This window comes from Podarcis bocagei (genome assembly GCF_964188305.1).
Source record: "Podarcis bocagei genome assembly, chromosome: 2".
NCBI lineage: Eukaryota > Metazoa > Chordata > Lepidosauria > Squamata > Lacertidae > Podarcis > Podarcis bocagei.
In genome coordinates, this window is record NC_138126.1 from 50499595 (window position 1) to 50520282 (window position 20688).

Below are 20688 nucleotides of genomic sequence, written 5' to 3' on the forward strand. Positions count from 1 at the left end.
AGTGGGGAACCTCCAGTCTGCAGGCCTAATTTGGTCCACCAGTCCTCCCCCTTTGGTTGGCATAGTGGTTTTGAGTGGGAAGGTAACATCTACCTCTCTGTCACATGATGTATGAATCACCGAACTGGTGACGCTATGGCCTAAAAATTCCACCGTAGAAACTGAGAGTGTGCTCTAAGTGCACTTCCATTTCTTCCTTTTCAGCCAGTGGAGGTATGCGGGTGGTGCTGTGGTCTGAGCCTCTTGGGCTTGCTGATCGGAAGGTTGGCGGTTCAAATCCCCATAATGGAGTGAGCTCCCGTTGCTCTGTCCCAGCTCCTGCCAACCTAGCAATTTGAATGCACACCAGTGCAAGTAGATAAATAGGTAGCACTGCGGCGGGAAGGTAAACGGCGTTTCTGTGCACTCTGATTTCCATCAGTGTTCCATTGCACCAGAAGCAGTTTAGTCGTGCGGGCCACATGACCTGGAAAGCTGTACGTGGACAAATGTTGGCTCCATCGGCCGGAAAGTGAAATGAGCACCGCAACCCCATAGTCGCCTTTGACTGGACTTAACCGTCCAGGGGTCCTTTACCTTTCCAGCCAGTGCTTTCTTTGTGCATTTTTTTCTCTGTTGTTGTGCCCCCAGTTCCCCCATTGAAACCACACCAGGCCTGCAAAGCAATAACAGGGAGCACATTTAGAGCATGCTCCTAATTCTTCCTTTGCAGCTGCAGCTTTATATTTGAATCACCTGTTGCCCTACCTTCATAGTCATCATCTGTTTATTTGTCTGTCACTTTCCCACAGAATTCTGCCCACAGTTGCTGATAACATATCAAATGAGCAATAAGTACAATGGCTCCAAAGGCCTATGAAACAATTCGAAATAACTGCAATATGAGCAAGACAGTCCTGCCCACCTATCAAAATGGCTCATGGAGGATGAGCTGGTTCTTTGTCTGTTAACACCAATGGGATCCTGTTTACCACTCCTGGTATAACAGAATGCAGAAACCAGAAGAAACTTCTTGATATCATTTCTCACATTAATATAACCCGCTTTCCTCTGAGGAGCTCAGGGTGAAATAATAGGGTGTTCCCCACTCAGGAAAGACACCAGTTCTGTAAGGTTAGATTGAACATGTGTGACATCTAGCCTGAATGCACCCAGGTAGCCTCTAGGACCTAAGTCCCAAATCCTAATCACTACACTTTATTGGTTCTTTATTTTCAGAGGCAGATATAATTTTACGAGAATCAATAAATATAGTTATTTTAAAATGTAAAAGAAACCAATTGTTCAAAGTATAACTTGGTATACATTTTAAAATTAATTCTGATAGCACTGTGACCAGTCAAATACCATATAAATATATTGCATATACCTGACAACAATTTGTCCTTTTAAACAATAGATAGAGTAGATAGATCAAAGTGTTCAAGGGAACTTATATATTCAATGTCCTGTTTTACCTTATTAAACAAGTACCAGCTAGTTAGCTGTCACAACAATATTAAAAAGAGGAGTTTTGACACAGAAAGAACAGCTTCTGTAGCCTCAAGTTATGTTGGTAAGACTTTAGGGATTTGTACAATGACTGACAAAGAAAGAGCATCAGCCAGGATACTCCCCAAGTTCCTTTTTCCTTGCAAAGCAGGATGTTCATTAACAATGAAGAATGGCTGTTATTAGGCAAGCTTGATGACAGCTCCCAATTGTCACTGTCAGAGCAACAGTAGCAGAAGGGCATTCCCCCAACAACATTACAAATGTTCATTAAGGCTGTTTGCATGCAGCTTCAAGTTAGACCTGAATCAACCTGCTCCAAGTCTCAGATCCAAATCCATGTACATGTTCACAAAACTCCCAAGTCCCACAACCACAGCTGCCACCCCCTGTGCACTGCTCCCCTAACCTCTGCTTACCACTGCCATTTTAATGCACTGTGCATATGTGCTTAGATATCAAAGTAGTCACTGAACAAAAAGGGAAACAGCAGTGAATTTGAGGCTGTGTGGAACTCCTTGTGTGGTAACCTCTCTCAATAAAGATGGGACTGAGGTAATGTGAGTGTTCTAAAATTTAGACATTCCCTGTCAATAACACTTGAGAGACCTGAAATTATCTGTATGTGGTAGTGTTTTCTTGTAACTAGCATAGCGTGTTCTCCTTCATGGAGAGCACGTGTTGCGGTGGGGTCTGCTGAGCCACCCCTCTGTTACCAGGCAGGGTCTCTAAAGATGGCCTGGGGCAGTGATTGGTTCACTGGGTTGCTGGGGTAAAAGTTATGTTGCAATTTTGGTGGGAGGGGTAAAATGTTTAAATACTCTGCACGCAGCCTGGAGCTTTCTCTTTGCTGCGTGCAACGGATCACCCGCCCACCCGCCCTTGAGTAAGAGGTTGTTGCATTGACCTTGCTATGCCTGTCATGGGGTTGTCTGCCTTTGAGCAGGGGCCTGGTAGGAATTTTTCCATCTGGCTGATTGGCTGGGCTATTTGGTTTTTGCCTACTGCGTAGCAAATCGTCACAACTTGTAAGGTTGCGGTTAGGCATTGGTTATAAATTGGTGGAGGAGGGGTTAGGATAGGCTGGGCCTGCCCCTCCATGGTTGCTGCGGAAAGGGAATTCTGTTAAAGGAATCCTGGGGCTTGCCATCTTTTCGTCCAATCCCTGGAATGGGACTAGGGCCGGCAAGCCTTCGGGGAGCATGCGGATGAGAATTGAGGGTCTGTGACTCAGCTCCATTTCTCCCCGACTTGTTTTCCCGCACTGTCTTTTGGTGGTGCCCGGAAGTCAGTTCTGTCCCCAGGCGGGGGGACAGATAGTCTTAACCAATGCCTAAACAACCACTCACGGTTTTGTATTTAAATAAAGTTGTGGCCAAAATTATGCCAAAAACCTTAAACAAAAATTAAGTGTGTGTTGTGAGTTATTGGGGGGGGTGGCTTGGGGACCTTGACACGCAACAGTGAATTTTAATAATGTGAAAGGAAAACTTGTGGCCACTTCTCTCTTAGCCAGAGAATCAAAGCAATGATGAGGTGCTTTGTAAACAAATCTGGAATTTTATTTAAACACACTCAATGAAGGTTATAGCTCTATGGTTACTCTGATAAAGCGTAATACTTGGTTTCAGTCAAACACTCTGTAGAGTTTTGTTGTTTAGCACCTAACACAGCTTTTTCCAGTCCTCTGCCCTCCCATCATCCCAAAATATTGGCCATGCTGGCTGAGGCTGACAGGAGTTGGAGCCCAAAACTGGCTGAAGAAGGCTGATTTACCTTGTGAGTTTCCATGTTGTGCAGATGTGCAGAACTCTTCTTCAATCTACATATCTGGGAAGGAAATAAGCATTTGAGACCAGCTTGTTACAAATTTACAAAATACCATGCCTACCTAGAGTAACAGCAACAGTGCACTCCCTTTCCTTTCCTTTCCTTTCCTTTCCTTTCCTTTCCTTTCCTTTCCAAGAGCGCAATCAAGGGATTATGTCAATGATAATTTTGCCTCTGTTCTTAACTTCCACAATACTTCCCCCCACCCACCCCAGCATGAAAGAGCTCTTCTATTTAACACACATAACATATGCAAATACACTGCTAAGTATTAACGTCTTTAACTAAGGTAAATGCATTAGCAAGAACATGCTGACAGTGTTACAATTAACGACCCAGTGCATTAGCATGTGATATTAACATAATGATATTAATTGCAATATTAGGCCTGCTGAAGAACAATCAGTTCAGTGCCCCTGAAAATCCTGAAGCAGCAACTTTATTCATAACATTAAGGGTGCAATGACAGCTATGCTCTTCAAGTAACTAAAAACTTTCCATTTATTGGAGAGGTTCAAGGGTGGGCTACTGTTTGCGTCACTATGAAAGGTTTTTGTGTCCTATCCTTGACTGTTTTCATGTTATATATAATCTGAAAAGAGGAGTTGGTATAAAATTTGCCTGGTTGACCTACACAAAAATTGTAACGTCAAGTCTTCCTTGGCTCCTACTTACCGTTTTCAACCTGCAGTTTATATACTCCAAACTGTACCCAAATATGGAAAGACAAAAGATTGAATCTTGCTGGTGACTTTGGCAATATCCTGTTTCATTTCTGTTTGTTCTGATTTCTGTAATTCAAATACCGTATTTTTTGCCCTATAGGACGCACTTTTTCCCCTCCAAAAATGAAGGGGAAATGTGTGTGCATCCTATGGGGCGAATGCAGGCTTTCGCTGAAGCCTGGAGAGCGAGAGGCGTCGGTGCGCACCGACCCCTCTCACTCTCCAGGCTTCAGGAAGCTATCCGCAAGCCTTGCACGCCTGGCGGGAGTTCCCGCGGGCTCGTAAGGCTTGCTGGCGGCAGCTTGCAGCGCAGAACACGGGGCGCCCTCCGGAGGACGCCCCGTGCTTTGGGCAGATGTCCGCAAGCCTTGCACGCCTGGCAGGAGGTCCCGCAGGCTCGCAAGGCTTGTGGGCGGCAGCCTGTTCTGGGGGCTGGGGTCGGGGGAAGCTAGGGCTTCCCCCGCCCCAGCCCCACGGCTGGGGGGGGGGAAATAAATTTTTTTTATTCATTTCACCCGCAAAAAATGAGTTGCGTCCTATGGGCCAGTGTGCCCTATAGGGCGAAAAATACGGTAGAGCAGGCCGAGCTCTACCATTAGGCAGAATGAGGCTGTGTACACACCATAAATTTAAAGCACCCCTGAGACTCATGGGAACTGTAGTTTACACACCACAGAACTATAATTTCCAACACACTTAGCAAACTGCAGTTCCCAAGAGCTGGTTCAAGGGCCGACACCAAGCACACTATATTCCCCTTCCCCTGTTAGATACATGTACATATCTTTCTTGTTTGTCCATTAGGAATTATAGGGTTAACCTGCAAATCTCACAAATGCCCTCAGGCTCAGATATCAAGATTGGGAGGAAAACTCCACTGCTTGTGTGAATAATCTTGTCTGAGGGTAGGAAAATTAAAAAAGCTCCAAACTTCTTTGAGCCTGTAACCCGAGGGGAAGAGGATGCCCTAACCATAACATGCATTACTATTTCATTGATGGCAATGAATTGTAGCAGAAGGAATTGATAAATGCTGATGGAAACCTTGGAAACAGCAAGTGTATTTTGCATGCAATAAATGACAGCTTCAAATATAGTGTTGCACACCACCACAATCTCTGAATGGTGCAAAGTTCCAGGTCTTTCCCGGGTTTTGTGTTTCCTTTTGGAAATGAAGCACAGTGGAGACTGCAGTGTCCTTATATTGTTTATTTACGCATATATACAACCTGAGCCTGCAATGGAGGGGTTCACAGCATTAACACTCCAAAAGGGTATTGTTTCTTTCATAGCCACAGCCTTGCATTCAAACAGAAATCAAACATTGCTCTCCTTGCTCTGATTCTCCCTCCAGCTTGCTGCTTTTCTTCTAGTTCACATCAGTGCAACTCAGTTCTAAACACTGGCTCTTCCTTCCAACTATCTGAGAGCTGGCCCATCACCCAGGCTATCACCTCAACACAGGAACCTAGCCTGGCTTATTTTTTTTAACACTTGCTGGAACCAGGGGTTAGAAGGGTCTTACACAGAGCCCACTTTTGCCACACCCTACCCAACTCATAACAAGATATACATACCAATCATAAGCCTGTGGAGGATTTTATGCATGGACTAGGGACATGTCCAAAGTATGTTAAAGGTGTTAAAAGGTGACCAAAGAAAGAACACATTTTTGCCCGCGTTTGTATGCTTAGTAGAGAAAAGCACACACATGTTGAAAAGTGATGGTTTTGTGCCATGGCAAGTCCACAGCAGAAGCTGTTTGCTTGTCAAGGCCTTCACTAGTATACTGAGGTTCTTTTCTGAGAGTAAATAAATTCCGAGCCAATTTATGTTGTCAGGGGTACCATCTGCAGAGAGAGTGAAGAGAGAGTTTAGGGAATGAAACGGAAAGGTCTATAATCTCCGTTCTGTCCCCTTTCATTCTGACTTTCCAGTTGACATGGGGAACCCAGGTGGAAAGATTCACTCAGCATGTCAGGGAGGGAAAAACCATTATTGATTATTCCTATTAAGGAAACTGCTTTCCCAAATGCATTTAGATTGCACAGGTTCATTCTTAAAATGAATTATGCACTCCACTGCCCTAGGAAAAATAAAAAGTTCTGTGCAAGACATATTTCTCTGCTGCAGTAATTATGATGAGTGTAGTGCTAGATTAATTAGAAAATGAATGATGAGGGGAGAATTATGATCAAAGAAATCCGGATCTAAGGATTTGCTTTAAATGTTGTGTAATCCATGGAATATCATGCCTTGTATTTCTTGAAACATCAAACGAGAAGGGGTTTCATAGTCATCTAGAGAAAAGAATGACTGGAGACTGACAGGTAGCACAACGCAAAAAGGCTCAAATAGTATTTTATCTCAGTTTGGTGTCCTAACAACAAATGGATTCTCTGGACACCAATCCCTTGTCAGTGAATGTCAGCACAGGAAGAGTGGTCTTGATGCCTCGTATTGGTTACACTATAATTGCAATTATCATGGCAATATCTTGCACTTTATCAGTAATTCTGAATACAACCGTTATTGCAGTAACTATTAAGTACAGACAGCTTCGTCAGCCAATTAACTATTCCCTGGTCAACTTAGCCATAGCAGATCTTGGAGCAGCCTTGTTGGGAGGAACTCTGAATGTAGAAACAAATGCTGTTGGCTATTACAACCTGGGTAGAGTTGGCTGTGTCACCGAAGGCTTTTCTATGGCATTTTTTGGTGAGTACTTGTCTAAAACTGATTTGTTGTATCATAAGTTAGAAAGGAGCCAGACGCTGAAATGTTTACAGTTAGCACAAGCAACTAAATTGTATTTGCATGGTAGGAAGAGCAACAGATTTCTGTAAGACTCCTAGCTGTGCTAGCATTTCAACAATGCTGGTCTCTTATTTATTTTTCTCCCTATTGCAGCATATATGCTTACAGTTTTAATATGTGTGTGTTTTAATATCATGCATTTTTTTATCACAATCTTTTTAGCAGGTAGAGTCATGGCTTAAAAATAAAATTACATCTCTCTTAGCTTTGCATAGGTGCAAGATCAGGGGGCGGAAATGGAGCAACTTGGACCTTTGTCTCTGACTTTGCTATCAGTAATGCAGTTAGGTAATTTGAAATAGTCTTTGGCGGTAATGTCGCTTCAAAATGGGCTGCATTTGGGTGCCATCCTGCTGATTCTCCTTTGGGGGTGCCCTGAACCTCTGCCCCAAAATATTGCCTCTGTTTGCCATTCAATTGGTTGGTATTTAACTCTAGGAAGTTAAATAAGCCTCCATTGCTTCTCTGTGTGCACCACCTATCAAACAGAAAAAACTTTTGTCTTTACAGTATGTACCTTGTGTATGGCAATTATTTCACAAACCATTTATCATGGAATAGTCTTGGAGTATTAACAACCTAGGATTAGTGCTGCAGAAAAGGGGAGGGTTGTTGCTCCTTACCTTTCACTATGTCCAGCAGCACCTGTAGGGCTGTGGATGTGATGGCAAGTGCACCTCTTCAAGCCACCTCTGCTTCAGGATTGCTTTGCCTGTAGGTTTGTTTCCTCCTCTGTCCTCACTTCTCCTTTAACCAAGCCCTGTCTTCCCTCCATCTTTTAAAAATATCAACACTTAGAAATGATGCAGCGTTTCCCCTAAAAGCTCAAAGCCCTTCGCTTACTGTCTTTCAGTACCTTTAAAATGTGCTGAAGATAAAGACGATATATGATGAATTAGTTAAGGAATAAACACTCATAAAGTTTTATTTTTAAAAATTATAACAGCCCTGTAAATCATGTCATATATTATTATCCAGAGCCGTAGGAAGGGAGGGTGGGGGGAGGACCGCCCTGGGTGTCATACCTGAGGGGGGTGACATTCGGCACGCCGCCCACCCACGACTCCCAAGTCTACCCCGAGCAGTCGGGGGAAGGGGGGAGCTGCCCTGCTTTGCCTTCATTTTGACAGCTCGGGGGAGGCTTGAGAGTTGTGGGCGGGCGATGCGCTGAATGTCACTCCCAGGTGCGCCACCAGCCTGCAACCCCCAAGACTACCCCGAGCCGTCGATAGGGGGGGGGGGTTGACAAAAAAAAATTCTGCACCAGGTACCACCTGACCTTGCTAGGTAAAGGTAAAGGGACCCCTGACCATTAGGTCCAGCCATGACCGACTCTGGGGTTGTGGTGCTCATCTCGCTTTATTGGCTGAGGGAGCCGGCGTACAGCTTCCGAGTCATGTGGCCTGCAGAGCAGCGCACAAAAATGCTGTTTATCTTCCCGCCGGAGTGGTACTTATTTATCTACTTGCACTTTGATGTGCTTTCGAACTGCTAGGTTGGCAGGAGCAGGGACCGAGCAACAGGAGCTCACCCCGTCGCGGGGATTCAAAGAGCCGACCTTCTGACTGGCAAGTCCTAGGCTCTGTGGTTTAACCCACAGCGCCACCCGCTATGCCTCTGTTATTATCCTCATGTTTCATGGGATGGGTTTTTTTGCTGAGGATAATAATAGAGACCCCTGAGTGAGTCCATTGCTAAGATTTGATCCAGGGACTTCCTGGCTCATACTACATGCACTTAACAATGGCAAAACAAAGCAATCAAACATTCATAATCTAACTTAGATTTTAATTGACAACAGAATATGCTCAGGAAACATACATGTTCAAGCATACATGTTCACATTTTTATGTTAAATCTTTACTAATCAAGATACTGGCATGTTTTTAAAATGCTGCATTCCTTCTAAAACATTTTCCTGAGATGAAATGTCATCTACTACACTATCAAAAATTCTATGCCCTTTGCCAAAGAACTCAGCTGAAATAATTGCCAACCTAGAAAGCACATATCCCGTTAGTTGTTGCAATACCAAGGGCTATTGCTAAAAAATAAATAAAAAATCAAGGGTTTGTCAACATATAAAAGAGTTTTTTCACAATAGAGAAGCATTTCTTGAGAACAGTTGTGACAGAAATTTGGCTCCAGGCAAGCAAATCAAAAATAGCAGCTTCAGTGTGTTTCAGAAAAGAAATGGGTTTTTATAGTGATGCTCAAAATGTTTTTTTAAAAAAGCTCCTGACATGTGAAAGCATGAGGTGTCACTCTCTTGGATAGAAGTGCAGTGACCCAAACATGGGGAGGGAGTTGTTCTAACAAAGCATTTCTAAAGAGCCTATTTCTTCAGTGAAGATTATGAAATGAAGTTAGCCTTGTAAACTCCCTCTGAAAACAGAGCCATGATTCCCAAGCACTAGGGCTTCAGAATGAGGGCCCACCAAGGAATCTAACACCCTGCTCTTTCTTAACCTTCTTTCATGGATGCACTGTGTACCATCAAACCCCCAGAGGGCCAGACACTCAAATGATGGCTAATAATAAGAATAAGAATAATTTATTTATATGCCACCCATCTGCCTGGTGCAAAGGCTGGCAACCTTTTTCTGTTAAGGGTCACATTCCCGCGGTAGGTGGAGCCATAGGCGCCGACTCCATGGGGCCTGAGGGGGCTCGAGCCCCCTCAAAAAATTTTTTTGGGGGGCTCAGCCCCCCCAATAATCTCGGGCGCCCTTCCAGCAGAGCGCCGCCGCCGTCCCCCGCCTCCTCCCCACCTGCTCCCTCGCCAGCCAGCCAGCCGCGCGCCCTAGTCGGAGAGCCCCGGCCGTCCCCCGCGAGATTAGGGAATCCCCGGGGGCGGGGGCTCCTGCCTCGCTGCTTCGCAACACCACCGCCACGGCCAAGGCACTGCCGGGGGAAATTTCCTTCCTCCTGGCGGTTTCAGCCCCCTCGAGAACGACCGGGTACCAATCGGCTGGCTGGGGGTGTGTGGCTTGCCCTATTTAGGGCCGGAGCGGAGGGGGCTCGCCCTCTCTTCTCCGGCTAGCCCCACGTTTCCCGCATATCAGCTGTTCCGGAGCTGATTAATAGGCGCAGCACGCTCTCCCCTATTCGCTCACGAGGAGGCGGCGCCACCTTATTTGCATATTCATGAGCTTATTTATTATTCATGATCTTTCCCGGGCCCCCCCAATATTTTTTATAAGTCCGCGTCCCTGGATGGAGCCAGGATCTTTGATGAGCACAGTGAGAGACAAATGTGTCCTGGATTAACCTATAGAGAGCACCATTCTCCGGTTTTCACCATGGCTCTCTCATATTAGAATTCCCGATCCTATGCAGGTCTTTTCAGGTGTAAGCTCCTCCAAGTTTTCTGGTGGCATGGTTTGGTTGTTGTTTTTTTTCAGTTAAAGCACATGTAACACATGTAAAACTAATATAGCTACTATTCAAGAAAGCCAGAGAAGGAAATTCATTTCCTCTACACACACACACAGAGAGAGAGAGAGAGAGAGAGAGAGGGAGGGAGGGAGGGAGAGAGAGAGAGAGAGAGAGAGAGAGAGAGAGAGAGAGAGAGAGAGAGCAGAAATCTATTAATTTGCACATTCTCTGTAGGGCTGTTCTTGACAACTATTAAAAGTCAGAGTGCTTTTCATCATATACTTTATTTTGAGTTTGAGTGCTGGTTTGACAGAAAGCCCTATATGGCTTAGGCCAAGTGTATTATTCTTGACTATACCATCTGTCTTTGTGGCCGGTTTATACCAGTGTAGTGTTGTGTAGCATTGAGCTTGGAGTGGACAAGGTCATTGGGTGAATTAGGGCCAGTCACAGTGGCCTACTTTACACTGCGGTAGTAAATCTGTGTTTAGGCCAGGCTTCCTCGGCCCTCCAGATGTTTTGAGACTACAATTCCCGTCATCCCTGACCATTGGTCCTGCTAGCTAGGGATCATGGGAGTTGTAGGCCAAAAACATCTGGAGGGCCGCGGTTGAGGAAGCCTGGTTTAGGCTATGCCACTTTACATGGCTGGAATTCTCCCAGATGCTGACACTGTCAGGGCTGAGCTGTATGCAGCTGTCAGAGCACAGGGATAGGGAGCCAGGATTGTGCAAAGGAGTTGGAGCGGGGAGCCCAAGCCAGGAGCCCAAGCCAAAGAACTCTTCCAAATGCCTCATAGCTAGGAAATCCATTGTTGCTCAGGCAGACAACCAGCTTAAACAGAAAATCCTTCTACACAGCTTCCTTTGTAGGAGTGCCCAATGGCAAGTTTGGGTAGATGAGACCAGTCTAAAGGCTTGAGAATATTTCATTGTTAGGAAGCTGCCCTAAACTGTAGTTCTTGCAGGGTGTCACACAGGGTAGCTGCACAGAGGAACAAAGTTATAGCCATGTCTTCTCCATTTTGGGGCTGTAGATTTCTAGCAGGGAGCCTGCTCTATCCAAGTAGGTTCCATTCAGGCAGTGGCGTAGCGTGGGTTGTCAGCACCTGGGGCAAGGCAAGTAATTTGCGCCCCCTAACCCGTGGATTTGCGCCCCCTAACCCATGGATTTGTGCCCCCTAACCCTAACCCCCAGATGTTGCGCCCGGTGCGGCCGGGGCCCCCCTGCACCCCCCACGCTACGCCACTGCATTCAGGATGTAGAGCCCTGCTCTTCCAGGTTTTGCATGGGGAGCCAGTCTGAGTACAGCAGACCCCTGCTGCAGAGATTCAGTCCCAAACACTAGGATGGAGGAGGCTACAGAAAACCTGGCAGGGGTTGGGTGGGTGACTAATAGGGACATTCCTCTCCCCCTCTGCTGCAATGATATTTAAGGGGTGGGAGTGGGGAGAGAATGAGTGAATGGGGTTTCAATATAAAACAGGCATATAGGATGCCTGCAAACTGCCTATTTAGAGGGACCCAGCTCACTTTTAAATCCATACAGCATTTTATGTACATTACAACAAAACTACTTTTTTTCCTCATCTATCCCCCACAATGCACATTTCCTTTTTATATGCACCCGGCATCCTTTCTTTAAAAAATCAATCTTCATTGCCATTTCTAAGCTTGCCACACTGTCTATTTTTATGATGCAGTAATTAAAACGTGGCTCAGTATTCATGGGATGGCTTAACAAGACATTTTATAATCTCATCAGTTCTTTTACTTGCATCCCATTGTTCAGCCTAGGAGCTCAACTTCATATGAGCTGTCCTTAGAGAACTCTAATTTTTATAGCACTTACTGGTGAATGAAAATTGCACTGTTTTCAACACTTTTCTTCCTGGTGCATTAAGAGATGACAGTTGAACTGAGATGAAGTATCAATAAGAAATTACACTTTACTAGCTGCAGTTATTTGCTTGGAATACAAAGCTTTATATCTGACTAAGGAGTGGAGCCAGTATTTATCAATAAAATAAAAGCGGGCAAATAAAAACACTGAATGCAACACAATTACAAATATCTGAGGATAGTTTTCTCAAAGCCGGCATCTTGATAGGAACAATCCTAAGGTGCCTGTTTCACTCTGGCTAGCCAGATTTTCCCAGGAAGGTCAATAGCTGAACATGAAGGCAACAGCTCTCCTCTGATGTTTCTCCACTCCCTAACCCAGGAACTAGCATTTACTGGCCCACAGATGAGCCATCTTTAACAGTGTGAGGAAAATGTGCACTTTCCCATCTCTTCCTCTAGGAGAAGGAGTACCATATTTTGTTCAACCACAACTTGCTGTGTTATTTCAGCAGTGGAGGCTCGTTATTTAGGGTGAATGGATCACTGTCCCAAAAACCTCAGCCTGCCCTCAATCAGGCCCCACCTCCCTGTCTTCTTTCTTACACCAGGTTCCACTTACAAATTGATGCTCAATAAACAGGTTGCCTAGAAGTGACCACCATATCCCAATGTGAAGGTTCTTCATAGCTAGGGACTCTGGGCAGGCATGTTTCCTGATTGAGCTTAGAAGCCCCCTTAGACCTTTCTGCTCAAGATGGAAAAGTCAGGGTGAAGGGGGCATGCATGCACTCATTTAGTGAATGAAGCTGATATTATATACGAGTCTGCTTTAAAAGTAGGGGTGGGGAACTGGGTCCATCCAGCAGGCCAGATCCTTATCTCTCCCATTCCACGCAGGCCAAGTTTGACAGATGTGGAGCTGGTCTTCTAAAATCAAAATGATGTTGGGTGACCTGTATCTCACACACCCCCACCCCATGGTATGAAATCAAACTGTACAAAAGCAAAGGCAAAGCCCCATGCACAGTGATCTAACCAGTGGCTCTCTTCAAATATTCTGTTGTATGTTGTATGAATGATGATGATGATTATATTGTTGTTCTGAATGACGTGGCAAGCTATTAAAGCAAGTGATCCCAAGTTCTACTCTTATGGGTGAGGGATAAAAGTTTTTCTCTTCCACTTTTTCCACACTATACAGAATTTTATAAACTTCCTTCATGTTCAAGCTTAGCCTACCTCTTCTCTACACTAACAGAGCTCAAAATGTTTTAACCTTGGAGCGTTGAGAGTTTTCTGCTCCTTTTCTTGCTCTAGAACTTCCATCTTCAGGTAGAGTGTCAGAACTGTATGCAGTCTTCCAGTGGGGTGGTACCATACATTTTTATATGGCAATATTATATTGGTGATTTTATTTTCAACTCCTTTCCTAATAATCCTTCACACAGAATTTGACTTGTTCAGTGTTAATTTGTAATCTGACAAATGACCAGACCCAATGGCTTTTAACGGATAGTTCTAGAATGTCATATTTTAAATTACTATAAATTTTTAAAACTGCTTACCAACAATGCTCTTTGGTAAAACTGTTTTGGCCGTATTGCTAATTTATATTTGTTTTGCCAGAGTTTGTACTACTTTTAGTTCTTCTCATTTTGGCAAAACTTTCTCTTTTACAGATGCCCTTTTTGCCTTTTATAGCTATCTGGACTCTGCTTGTTAAGCATATTTGTATCTTATTGTATCTTACTGATACCTTTCTAAATTTGCTATATACATTTTATCTCTGTGTCTATATTAATGATTTTTAAATAACTACCAAGCTTGCTGAAGAAATCTAACTTCCCTGGCTCTCTCTCTTAACTAATCCACTAAACTTTGGAAGTGGGGCAACTCCGTTTAAAATTAAATGTGACCAAGCTGAATTTCCTGAATGTTGCATATATTAGCACTTGGCCTGTTTCTGTGTTCTGGTAACCCCTAAGTTAGATTACTTCAACATGCTATGCATGGGACTGCCTTTAAAGACAGCAGAATTCAGTGGCCAGGTTGTAACACCAATCCTGGCCCTATGCCAACTAGTTTCCCAGCCCAATTCAAAGTGCTGGTTTAGAATGATAAAGCCTTAAATAGCTCAGGACCGCAATACGTCAAGGACCCTACAATCATCATCTGAGGCCCTTCTTCATGTGCCCACCCCACAAGAGGAATGTGGAATGGGTGTGGAATGCTTTGTGTGGAATGCTCTCCCCAGAGTGGCTTGCCTGGTGCCATTATTATATATCTTTAGATGGCAGCCAAAAACGTCCCTCTATAACCAGCCCTTTGTCCCTTTTCTATGGCCTTTTAGAAGTGAGAGAGGTGGGGAGATGTTTTCAATGTATTTTCTCCCTGGTTTTAATATACTTATGTGGCTTTTGTTTGCTTGCTTGCAAATTACTTTGGGTTGCCTTGGGCGAGATAAAGCAAGGGACAAATTTAATAAATAAGACGTAGAAGAATCAGGTGATGATATTGGAGTGTGGAACCTGTGACCTTCCAAATGTTGCTTGACCCCAAACTCCCACTAGCACAAGTCAAAGGCCAATGGTCAGGGGATGGTTGGAGCTGTGGTACAACAGCACGTGGAGGGCCACACAGGTTCCCCATCCCTGATCCAGGAGATACTAGTTGAAAGTAATGTTGTCAATGGAAGGAAGATTTCTTCTGAAGGGTGTAATTCAAAGCTACAGCAGAATGTTGCAAATTCCTCATGCTGGCACCCTAGAAAGGTAAGGGTTTGAATGCATCTAGGCTCTTCAGAAATTCAAAAGTACGAGTTGCGATATAGTTTGTGTAATATTTTTAATATTAAAAGCAATGAATAACATGTTTTCACTGCAATTGCAGGCATTGTGGCTTTATGCACCATAGCAGTGATAGCTATAGACCGTGCGATTGTGATCGGCAAGCCTATGGGAACACTTACTTTTACCACCAGGAAAGCCATGATTGGAGTTGCTGCGTCCTGGGTCTGGTCTCTCGTTTGGAACACTCCCCCTCTTTTTGGTTGGGGAGGATACCAGATGGAAGGCGTCATGACCTCCTGTGCTCCAGACTGGTACAACAGTGACCCTATTAATGTTTCCTATATTGTCTGCTACTTTCTATTCTGCTTTACAATTCCGTTCGCTGCCATCTTGGTTTCCTATGGATATCTACTATGGACTCTGCGCCAGGTAGTGCTGCATTTCGTATTATGTTTTGCTTAATTTGCTGACCTTAAAAGTGTTTTAGCACCATTAAAAAAAAATCCAGAATTAAAATGTACTGACTCATTCAAAAGACAATCTGGCCCAAGGGCTTGAGCTACATTTTTTTTTTTTAACTTGGACAACATCGGCTACTTTATGTTGCATACCGTCATCATTCAAGGAATCGGAGCACATGGAATCTGAATTTAGGCAAATGTTAAACTGGTGTGCTTAGGCCTCACTAAGTGTTATGTACTGAAGTTCTCACCCCGAGCCAACAGGGGGATACTGTAGTTAGTTATGCAAATGAAGGATCAAAAGTGACGTTCAGTGATTGGATAGTTTTAGAAAGTTGCTACAGTTACGCTGTTCTGGAGCTCTATATAAGCAGGCTGACTGAGTTCCCCAGTTCAGTTCTGTTCTGGCCTTTGAATAAACAAGAGCTGTTTGAAGAATCACTGTGTTGTCTGATATGTTTGCCCACAACTTAACACTAAGCATGGGTGCTCATATCTTACATATTTTCCGTACCAAAGCACAATTTCATTAACAACTTATCTGTGATTCAGATTCACACATAGCATTGGGGCTGCTTTTGCCACTCACAAGGGCTGTGTGCGCACACACATTAATGTGTGCAATATAAGAAGATAATGTTAGGTGCTCCTAGATCCATCACTGTCACTGGAAGCACAGGTGTCCTCTAGTGTCCATGCATTGGCAACCTCAAATGTGTATTAATGCAATGTGCTCTATGTGGAGCTATCCTTGCAGCTAGTGTGTAATGTGGTAGTTGGGTTGCTTGTGGTGGCAAACCAGTGGCAACATATTACAACACCTTGTTTGTGGGATTTGCTCTGGCTGTCAATCTGCTACTGAAGCAAGCACACATTTGCTGAACAGAAACCCACACCACAGGTTAGCAGGGAAACTGGCTATGAGACAAGGGACTGTATTGTATTTGGAAGGTATTTTCAGTGCTAGTTCAAATTTTCAAAAGGTTGTAGGTTCAGTCTTCTGTGGCTTCAAGTAGGATGGGGAAAGGTTCCTGCCTGAAACCCTGGAGAGTCACTGCCAGTCCGTGTTGGCACTCCTCAGCTAGATGGAACAATGGTCTGCCTTGGTCTAAGGCAGCTTCTCACATTCCTGGCTTTGAAAAGTGTTTACAATTTGTTTTAAATTCACCCTCTTAGCTAAACTCCAAAACAGATATTTCCCCTCACATTTATCAAGCAAACCTTCTGTATATAACATATGAAGCACTTCTTTAAAGCCTGCTCAGATGAAAAAACAAAAACAGGCCTACAAGGAATTTATCTGTCCATCACATGGCCACTTTCCGTGTAGTAATGGAGTTTGGTCCGTGCCTTTACTGCTTTCCTCGCTGCCACATTAGAGCTTTCAGGTCCAGACCCTGTAGCATTCCTGTATCTTGGCAAATTGCATTTCCTCTGGCGTGCCTTTTTCCATCATATGCTATGTTTAAGGGAGAACTTTGGTCACTCTGAGTTTCTTATTTCTTCCCTACCTCCTGGAATTTATTTTCACTGCGCTTTCCAATCTTTGGCCTCCCAACCTTGTACTCACAGCTCCCTTTTCCCAGCTTTTGCAGCCAAACGTCTTTTAGGTGAACTTGTAAGACTACGCAGTTGCGAACATTTGTAGGCAGACAGATTGAATCAAGGGTACCCAATGTGCTACCCTCTAGATGCTGATGGACTTCAGCTCCTATCAGTCCCTGCTAGCTTGGCCAATGGTCAAGAATTGTAGTCTATAATGGCTGGAGGGGACCACATTAACTATTCCTGTTCTAAGACATCATATCAGCTCAGACCATGGGTGCCATTGTCACCTTTACATGTCAGATTGCCAGTATCCATACACTTGCTTCTGCATCCCTCAAGACCTGTTCAATCTGGATATTTGCAAATTAGCAGATTATTACAAAAGCCTCCTGTTCTCTCTCTCCCAAAATAATCTTGCTCTGTAAAGGCTGACCTGAACTTCCTGCTGGCATGCAGAATAAAACATTCCTAAGCACTTCCACGTGAACTGTCATCCTATTCTTTTATGTGCAATGAAATGTAATTACACTGATGTATGTCCTATTTTTGATAGGTGTTGAATGTGCTATTTTTAACTAGGTTGCTAAAGTTGGAGTAGCTCAACGAGGCTCAACAACGAAAGCGGAAGCTCAAGTGTCACGGATGGTGATAGTCATGGTGATGGCATTCTTGATCTGCTGGCTTCCTTACGCAACTTTTGCCCTGGTAGTTGTGGGTAATCCTCAAATCTACATTAATCCTATTATAGCCACCATTCCTATGTACCTGGCAAAAAGCAGCACGTTCTATAATCCAATCATCTACATTTTTATGAACAAGCAGGTGAGTTTAAACTCAATATGATCTGTGGAGCATGAAAATCAAAGTATAAATATTGTATAGACTCAACATCCATTGGGAGTCTTTTTTTAAAAAAAATCCACCACCCTGGATTTTACTTCCAAATCCCTCTGCTCTCTCTTCTGAACTACACTGCAAAATAAAATCCGCTGCCCTGATCTTACCCCCCACCCCACATGATATCAGTGGCGTAGCGTGGGGGGTGCAGGGGGGGCCGGCCGCACCGGGCGCAACATCTGGGGGTTAGGGTTAGGGGGCGCAAATCCACGGGTTAGGGGGCGCAAATTACTTGCCTTGCCCCGGGTGCTGACAACCCACGCTACGCCACTGCATGATATGTAGAGTATACTATACCACAAATCATCTATCTGCAGGTCTGGACTTTCCCAAGTAAATAGAATTGCTTACATTGCTTTTATATCTATTCAGGCATGCCAGCTTTCCTAGCAGGCTCACAGGGATGGTACACATTGCAAAAAGGGAAATGTTCTCTAACCAAGAATTTTGTATGTGCTTGACCTGCTTTTTAGGTTGCACAACAGATCAAACACACGTTGCTGTCTGTTCACTAGTCAGGAAGTAAATCGAGAAATACAAAACATTATTGTGCACAAAGAATATAGCATAATGCTCTGGTGGGTTTGTCCCAGGATTGCCTTAAAGCTGCCTGCTGTATGTGCAGAATTATTTTCTATGCTGCCACCTTGTGGCTAAATGAATTAAAGTTGTATTCTTATTATAATGATTTATCAAGGATGCGTTTTCTGTTTTCTTCATGCACTTGTTTCAGTAACCATTATATTAACATTCAGGATTTTTTGCCCAGTTACACAAAATAAGATCCTAATCTATTATAGCATAAAAAATGCCTTTGAAACTTTCATCAGTGCATAAAAATAGTATGAATTGCTTAATGTGCTGATATTAATAAATAAAAAACTCAACAGAGCTAGGAAGCACTAAGCCCATTGAATACAATGGTCTTAAGCATGCCTAACCCTGTGCTGGATTTAGACTTAAATATCATTTTAATAGTAAATGAGTCTTTTGACATACATACATACATACATACTTAAAGAAGATAAATACTTATTGCTTAGAAATTTATGTCATAGCATACATAATAATATGTTGTCTTTAGAGCAGTGGTCATTTTGGGGATCATTGACTCCTTCGAGAATCTGATGAAAGCTATGGAACCCCCTCACTAGAAAAATGCATATAAATATAGGCACAAAATTTTGCATACAATTTGTTTTATGGCATGGGGGGGGGAGCTTTCTTTTTTGCAGCCATTTAATGGACCCCTATGAAGCCACAGGTGGAAAAAAACCCTACTTTAGAGAAAGAGGGAAAATACCCTATTCTAGCTGTTAATATTCAGGAAGAATCTGTTTTCTAAACTGCTGGCATGCAAATACTATGTGCTAAATCCCAAATCAATTTTGCTTTTTGTTCTGGTTTGTTTTTAAAACTTGTGGTTTTCTCTTCCCGCCTCCGCCCCCATAAATCAATTCCCTCTTCTGAACCTTTCCTTCATCCTTTTTGTCTCAATGCCCCCTGTCCTTATCTCAGAGGCAGATTTTAGGCAGCACAACAGTTTCTGGGGATTTCACAGTGGCAACCCTGGTTGTATGCGATGGGTTGTAACATACCAAACATACTGGGCTTTATCCAATGCTGTGCCAGTGGGGTTCCATTCTCTCTTCTCCCCCCCCCACCTCCCCAAAATCTGCTTCAGAGGGTTTCCCCCATCCCTCCAGAGCTGATATTTGAGGATGCAAGGGGAGGAGTGGCAGAAATGAACAGGGAAAGAAGAGGAAATTTAATTATGCACATGGCAGCCCCTTCTACCCTTAGAGCTGCAATGTTGGATACAGTCTTTACGTGTCTCACAGCAATACACACACACACAAACACATATATATGTGTTTTGTATATGGATGACGTATAATCAAATGTGGCATGAGCCAAAAGTAAATTTGTACTTTTCCTTTCCAGTTCCGCGATTGTCTCGTTAGGTGTCTCCTGTGTGGAAAAAATCCATGTGCTTCCAATCAAGTGGATGAAACTGATCTAGAAGTTTCTACTATTGCCCCTGCTTCCTCTTCAAGATGCGGCAAAGTTTCTCCACAGTAGAACACAATTCAATATATGTATTTTTATTGACTTACAGTAGAGCGCTCTGCATGTTTCCTCAGAAGTAAGTCCCACTGGGTTTAGTGAGGCTTACTCCTCTATATGTGTGTTTTAGCACTGGAGCTTTTGTTATCTTCTTTTTCTTTCTTTTCCAGTTATTGTCTAATGCAAAATCTGAAGGCCTGACAACTCTTCCTTGGCCTTTGAGTCTTTTTGTGAAAGGTGGTTTTATGGTGTATAAAACATCCTGCAAATAATCACTGTGTTTGATCGTGTTGCTCCTACTAGTATTTATTAATATATTTAATATCTCATTTACACTTTAAGGCACCTGAGGTAGCATCCAGCGGTTAAAAATAAAATTGGAAAAAATAACAATAAAATACAAATACAGCATTAAGACTCAACGGCATGTTTAAAAGCAACAATCAAGAACAAACACAAATGAAATGCAAGCATAAATCAAATGCAAATTAGGAATCAAATCAAATGTAAACAGTAAAAGCCCATAGGGCGTGAGAGAAACAATTAATTGAAGTTCAAAAGAATAAAGTTGTTCTACGTCGCTGGTGGAAAACAATGAGAGGGAGCAAGACAGATGGCCATATCCCACTAGCTGGGAATAGAATGCTGCATGTACTGCAATGATTTCAAAAGGCCCTTTATCAGCAGTCGTATCTTCTGTCCTCCAGTCCCTGTATACTGGAGAGATAAGAATTTAAGATGAGCCTGCTCGATCAAGCCATTGACCCATCTAGGTCTGCATCATGTTCTCACAGAGGTCAACTAGATGCCTATGGGAAGCCTTCAAGCTAGACTTGAGCA

The 20688-nt window shown here is 43.5% G+C and overlaps 1 protein-coding gene across 1 annotated transcript; it reads left to right on the top strand.

The window, feature by feature from the left end:
* Positions 1–6436: 6436 nt before the first annotated feature.
* On the top strand, positions 6437–20002 carry LOC308581629 (parapinopsin-like; the record flags this gene model as incomplete). Its single annotated transcript, XM_081184313.1, has 4 exons — positions 6437–6764; positions 14976–15304; positions 17464–17706; positions 19726–20002. The coding sequence occupies 4 exons, from the start codon at positions 6437–6439 to the stop codon at positions 19861–19863; spliced, it is 1038 nt and encodes a 345-aa protein (XP_081040439.1). The 3' UTR covers positions 19864–20002.
* Positions 20003–20688: the final 686 nt, after the last annotated feature.